The sequence below is a fragment of the Solanum lycopersicum genome, chromosome 8 (assembly GCF_036512215.1).
Source record: "Solanum lycopersicum chromosome 8, SLM_r2.1".
NCBI classification, from domain to species: domain Eukaryota; kingdom Viridiplantae; phylum Streptophyta; class Magnoliopsida; order Solanales; family Solanaceae; genus Solanum; species Solanum lycopersicum.
The window spans coordinates 24,173,879-24,181,026 of record NC_090807.1 but is presented as its reverse complement, the minus strand read 5'-3'; the positions used below and the strand labels follow the sequence as shown (position 1 = coordinate 24,181,026).

The 7,148-nt window shown below is 37.7% G+C and overlaps 1 protein-coding gene across 1 annotated transcript; it reads left to right on the top strand.

Annotated features, from left to right (window-relative positions):
• Positions 1-4,321: 4,321 nt before the first annotated feature.
• LOC138337866 (uncharacterized) lies at positions 4,322-6,068 on the top strand. The gene is made up of 2 exons (XM_069288302.1): positions 4,322-4,531; positions 5,628-6,068. The coding sequence occupies exons 1-2, from the start codon at positions 4,322-4,324 to the stop codon at positions 6,066-6,068; spliced, it is 651 nt and encodes a 216-aa protein (XP_069144403.1).
• The last annotated feature ends 1,080 nt before the right edge of the window (positions 6,069-7,148 follow it).

Below are 7,148 nucleotides of genomic sequence, written 5' to 3'. Positions count from 1 at the left end.
TCTACAATGAATTGCTTAAGCTATCCCCTATCTCCCCTTCTTGATACTTAGTCAAGTACTTCTAAGTCATCTTTTATTTCCTTTAACGACCCTCATAATGAACTAGGTTGAACTAGAGATTCATTAGTTCTCTAAGGGATGATAATTAGTTAATTTAATTTGTAAATTAGTTATGAGTCAGTCCCATTGAGTTTGAAGTCGAACATCAATGAACGACCAAGACGTTTGACGACTAGTCCCTTATGTTCTTGCATGTTTTCTAGTGTGCCTTGTATGTTGTTGATGTTTTAAGGTATTGTTTGGAGTCTAAAATAAGTGGGGATGCCCTAGAACCTAGAGGGACATATGTAGGGTCAAAATGTCCAAGAATGACGCCCCAAGGACCAACTAAAAGGGTCCTTGAGGAGGACCCAAACATGGGCCAAGAAAGCTGCCGAGGTAGCCAAGATTTGGCACTGTTTGCGCGTCACGCCTGCAGCACTCAAAGGGAAATTTTTTCTCGGTGATAGGGTCAATGCAAACCATTGTGTCCCAAATAAAATTCCAGAACCAAGAATCTGAGGTGACCCTGCGACGCGCAGTGACTTCCCTGATTTGATCACGTTGTTTTCAAGTCAAATTTGAATTGGTTAAAAGGTACATTAAGTGTAGGGATATTTTGGGGATCAAAATTTGACCGTTATTGAGTCTTTTTAGACCTCAAAAGTCACCAATTAAGCAAAACCCTCAATTTAAAAGAAAACATTTCCATTCCTTTTCTCTGAAACCTCCATTTATGAAGCTTTGAAACTCCAAGGAAGAGGACAAATTTTCCAAGTTTTTCTCCACCAAGTTCATGGGCTTTTCTACTAATAAGGTATGAGAATTCTTTATCTAAGGCTTTCTATTATTTTAGGTCCAATTTGAAAGTGATTCCAAAGTTTATAAAAAAAAAGTCAAATTTCGATCTAAGTCATGGGTTCTTTCATGAATCATTTTCAAACAATGAGATATGATGTTATTGATGTATAATTGATGTTATTAAATGAAAATGTCCATGAACTCTTGACCTTCTCAAATCTCTAAATTTGGCCCTAATGTGGGTAAATTGATCATGACTTGATTTTAGTGAATTCATGTGTAGATTGTATTGGGCCATTGAAGTATGTATTGATCATTATAGAATTGTATATAGGTTGCCTTAATTTGATGATATTCATATTGTATATTGTTGAATCATTGGTATGGTTTGATTGTCGCTTAGAACTGTGTATATGGCTATTGATAAGATATTTTATGAAGTGAATTGATTGAAAAGGATAAGGAATGGTGATCTTGGTGATGGAAAGGTACCTGAACTTATTATTTTATATGGTGTAGAATTGATATAGAATCACTATTGATTGGTATGGTGCACTTATGATGGCGGTGCTTATATGTTTATTATGTGATGATCATGACCTTGTAAGTATTATTATGTAAATTGTAGTAGTATCATGTGACGGCTTACATGAAGGTATGTGTAATCTTGTATACTATGAAGATATGAAGTGAAGTACTCTTGTAATGCTTTTGTGATCTTATATGAGTGATTGTATTATTATTCTTCTTAAAGTGATGGTATATGATGATTTTGTACATGGAGGTGTGAGGTCAAAATATGTTGTCCTCTAAATGATTATATGTGACAATGATAGACTATGATCAATTTCTATATGTGTAGTAGGGTATCTTGTGTGGTAGACTTAATGTCCCTACTTGGTACTTGAATGATAATGAACATGTGATATGAGGAATGTCGTGTCTTGATTATGTACACCTAAGTCCCTCTTCTTGATGCATGAAAGATATGTGAATATGAGATCTCCTGACTTCGTAGGCTTAATCACCCTTGTTATGGATGTGTATGAATGATAAATATAAGACCATGAACAAGTAAAGAAGGTCAATGACTTGGAACCTTCAATATAGAAAGAAAGTTATGATATCCTTTGAGTTGATATCTGTAATTGTATCCTTCTTATGTGAATGATTGATATACCATGATTTCACGATACTTTCAATGCCTTTCCCTTAATATTGGTGTGTGTTTAGAGCCTTTTTGTAGTAGTTTTAACATAATTTATCTTTGTTTTGTTGGAAAGTTGTCCGAAACCAAAACGCAAAAGAAAGTTGAGATTTAGTGCAGAGGTGGCCCATGAAAGCCATAGACGACTGTAGATGGTTATTGTGGATTGAAAGTTCAGGAATCTAACAAAATTCAATGACCAAGTGTGGATTGAACAAGTGTGGGGCTACGAAAGCATCGAGGGACCATCCTTTTAGATCGTTGATCTGATCAAAAAAAGTTCCAGTACTTGAAGTTGAAGAAAAGCTAAGTATGGAACGACCGAAGGAATCGCGGACCGTGTTGTTGGTCCGTCGATTGGATCAGAGAAGATCCTAGTTGAAGGCTAAAAAAAATCTAGGCTAAAAAAATGCTAAGTCTTGCCTTACAGAGGCAGTCAACGATTCGTCATTTCATTGACGGACCATATATGGGGGTCAACGATTGAAGCCGCATTTTTGGACAACTTTCTTTATTTGAACTCATTTTATTTTTAGACAATGTTTTTTATAAATAGGGTGTAAAATCTCGTTTTTAGGGTTAGAGTCTATTACTAGTTTTCTTAGTTTGTTCTTGGAGATTTGTTTTTACAACTTTGGCATTAATTAAAATTTTTGGATTTGGTTTTCAAGCGATATTCATGGTTTCAAGTTGAATTTATGGATTTTCTTCAAATTTGTCAAAATAAGTTCATGATTTATTTTTTATCAACTATGAATTGTGTTCTTCTATTCATGGTTAAGTAAATCCACAACTAGGGTTGTGGGAACCATAACTAATTAACAAATTAAATCCAGCTTAATAACAATTCTCAAATAGGTTATTGCATGCATTAATAATTCTTTCGCTTAGAAGTCTTTTTAACGAGTGTACGCGTAAGAACTCGCATTATTGCTACTTGCCAGATCAAGGAGGTAGATAATAGTAAAAGAATTATCAACATAGATTTAGTGGGATATATCTACTCGGCTAGTCTCGATTGGTGCGAAGTAATAACTAAGCCTTACATTGAATACAATGTTTAATATAATGTTACGGTAAGGGTTAGTAACTTAAACACACGTAGCCGAACCAAGGTATGGAATGAAATTCTATAAATGCCGGACCAAGGATTTAGATATACCTAACTTATCACTTTGCATGCAAAACAGTAGGGAAGAATTGTTATAGCTAGGGATACTACGTTATGAACCTATGTGGAACAGTTACACCCTAGTTTCTCTCACAACTTGATAAACACAAAAGATTTACTCATGTTACTTGTTTTACTTGGAAATATTACAAGGCTTTTGTTTCACAACCCCCCCCCTTCATTGCTAGTTTTCGGAAAGGACTTGTCTAAATAGAAGTAACTGTACATTGAAGTTAAGTCTGAACCATTTTCCTCGTGTGATCAAACCCAACCTAATTATTGGTTTCTTTACTTAATACGACCGCTTATACTTCTCTAGGGAAGTGTAATTTGAGCATATCAAATTTTGACGCCGCTACCGGGGAAAGTGGATTTTATATTTACTTTAATAATATTACTGAATTTTAGTCAACAATTATCCTAATTTTACTTTTTTCTTTTGTTTTTGTTTCTCTCAAGTCTAGCTCTAGTGTATGCCAAGAACACGGAGCCAAGGAGAACCAACACTTCCATTTGATCATGAACATAACAGGACACTCTGAAGAATAGATATTCAACAAAACCCAGCTAATCTTGGTGATGGCTTTAATCGTCAGCCTCCATCACTGGTTGATGATCACAATCAAGGGGTTGTGGAAAATTCAGCTGATGATGCTTTAAGGATGCGATCTGCTATACCACGCCCTCAAGAGTTCTATAGGCGCAACATCAATATCACTAATTCTGATTGGCCTCTTGTCCTATATCCTCCATCGCAAGGTCACACATTCATTTTAACTAATAGTTTGATGCGGATGCTCACCACAAGAGATTTGTTTTTAGGGCTGCCATATGACGATTCATATGCTCACATAGACAAACTAAGGTCAGGGTGCAAAAATTGTTTAGGGAGGACAGATTTGGACATGAGCGTCATCGGGTTAAGAGTGTTCCCTCTATCACAGACAGAATAGTCCGCGATATGGTTCACTGAGTCGCCCTATAATTCTATCTATACTTGGGATCAGTTGAGGGATGTGTTCTTAGAACAATACTACCCGGTGTCCAAAAAGCTCAACCACAAAGATTGAGTGAACAACTCTGTGGCACTACCTGGGGAGTCAATGAGTAGCTCTTGGGATAGATTTACTGCGTTCGTGAGAGGTGTCCCAAACCATTGCACTGATGATGAGTCATTGAAAGAGTACTTCTATCGGGGACAAGATGATAATAATAAGGCAGTGCTTGATACTATCGCGGGTGACTCTTTTGGGGAGTGCACATACACAGAGATCACAGAGAAGTTGGCTCACATGAGAACTGAGCAGTTGAAAGTCAGAATCTGGGAGAAACACCTTTCCGTGCAAGCTACACACTATCGACACATATGAGATTCGTGAAGAGGTGGCTCACATGAGAACTGAGCTTGGGTTGATATTGAAACATGTCACTGGAGGTATAAAGAAGGTAAATGTAGTGAATTACTGTACTAAACCACCACTGCCAGCGGATGATTACTATCATGAAGAGGATATTTATGCAGTGAATAATCCGACCCCGAGGTTTACAACCAAACGCCCAACGATCTAATAAGGAGAATTGACGTCAAGGTCAAGGAAATAAAGGTCGGAACTATGGAATCACAACAGAGTGGGCCAATATGTGCGTGATGGAAAGTACAACCGCGACAACAACTTCAACCGGGGTAACTATGGTAACAGAAATGATCGAAGTAGGGCCTATGTTCCTCCTCAAAATTGGGAAGTTGTTCCTAGGGATGGTGGAGGTAGTATTTCATGAGTTGAAAATATGTTGTAGAAGATGATAAGGAGGTTTGATGCTAGTGATGAGCATGCCAAAGAATTGAGAGGTAATTTGGCTAATATCAAGCAAAAGGTGGATGAACATGCGGTATCGATAAAGCATCTTGAGTTACAAATAGCCCAATTGTCAACGACTGTGAACTCACGACAACACGACATTCTTCCTAGAAATACCATTCAAAATCTAAGAAAGATGAACATTTCATGACAGTCATTACTCGAGTAGGTAAGCAAACCATTGATCCACCTATGCGTCTGCTGTAGAGGATCAGATGAGAAAAGAGGAAGAGGTAGTGGAAACTAGTTGTAAATTGGAGGAAGAAGCGGTGAAAAAAATAGAGGTACCCAAAAAGTGATCCCCATTCCTAGACCACCCCCATCATTCCCTCAGAGATTGGTGAAGAAGACTGAGGATGGTAAATACCGGTGTTTAATCTTTATGTTGAAAAAACTTTCCATCAATGTCCCTTTCATAGAAGCTTTAGAGTAAATTACCGGTTATGCCAAGTTTATGAAGGATATGATTACAAAAAAGAGATCGGTAAGTTTAGAGGATGATAAACGAATGTATCATTGTAGTATTATTGCTACAAGGTCTCTTATGTAGAATAAAGAAGATTCAGGCGCTTTCACTATTCCATGTACCATCGGCTTATTACACTTTGCTAAAGCACTGTGTGATCTCGGTGCAATCATAAATCTTATGCCTCTCTCCTTTTATAAGAAGTTGGGTTTAGGTGACCCAAAGCCCATTGCAATGAGGTTATTGATGGCCGATCAAAAAGTGAAGAGGCCCGTTGGGGTACACCATGATGTGCTCATGAAGGTAGAGTCCTTTATATTTCCGTCCGATTTTGTGAATCTTGACTGTGAGGTGGATTTTGAGGTGACTATTATTCTTGGGAGGCCGTTTCTTGAAACTTGTCATGCCTTGGTTTATATGGAAAAAAGGAAAATGAAGTTTAGGTTGAACAATGAAGATGCAACTTTCAACATTTGTACGTCCATGAAGCGGAGTGGTGAACTCCAAACGGCGTTGAGGCACTAGCGGCAGTGATCATGAATATTGAGAGTGATGGTATTGAAGAGTATGAGTCTTTGGTTGAGGACCTTGAACAAGGTGAATATCGGTCAAAACCAAAGAAAAAGGATTTAGATATGAAGTATCGCGAGTATCCACCCACGATACCATCTATTGAGGAGGCTCCAAAACTACAGCTTAAGGCTGTACCACCTCACGTGAGGTATTTATTCTTGGGAAGAGATAATACTTTGCCGGTAATCATTGCATCAGATTTTAATGTGCAACAAGTAGACTATTGGTAGAAATGTTGAAGAGGTTCAAACGAGCCATTGGTTGGACTATTGTGGACATTATTGGGATCCCTCCCGTTATTTGTTCACACAACATCCAACTCATGCCCGATCACAAGCTAACTATTGAGAACCAAACACGGTTGAATCCACCTATGCAAGAGGATGTAAAGAAGGAGATGATTAAGTAATTGAATGTCGGAGTCATATACCCTATTCCAGATAGTAGTTATGTATGCCCTGTTTAGTGTGTGTCCAAAAAGGGGGAAATGAAAGTAGTTCCCAATAAGAGGAACAAACTTGTTCCAATGAGGTCAGTGACTGGATGGATAGTCTGTATAGATGACTGGAAACTGAATGCATGGACTGAGAAGAACCATTTCCTGATGCCCTTCATGGACAAGATGTTAGATAGACTCGCAGGAAAAGGATGGTAATTTTTTCTTGATGACTATTCGGGTTACAATAAAATCTCTATTGCCCAGAGGATCAAGAGAAACCAATCTTCACTTGCCCTTATAGGACATTCACATTCAAGAGGATGTCATTTGGGTTGTGTAATGCAATGACCACTTTTTAGAGATGTATGATGTCGATATTCTCAGATATGGTGGAAACTATTAAGGTGTTTATGGATGACTTTTCAGTTGTTGGTGACTCCTTTGATCGGTGTTTGAGTCACTTGGAAGAGGTTCTTAAAAGATGTGAAGATTTCAATCTTGTGATAAATTGAAAAAACTGTCATTTATGGTGAAAGAAGGTATAGTATTAGGCCATTACATCTCAGATAAGGGGATAGAGGTTGATCGAGCAA

Bases quoted from the DNA above. Each gene is read 5' to 3' on its own strand.
- LOC138337866 (XM_069288302.1), top strand. From the start codon at position 4,322: ATGAGTAGCTCTTGGGATAGATTTACTGCGTTCGTGAGAGGTGTCCCA. The intron at 4,532-5,627 runs GTCAGAATCTGG...TCTCTTATGTAG, and splicing joins TGAGAACTGAGCAGTTGAAA to AATAAAGAAGATTCAGGCGC.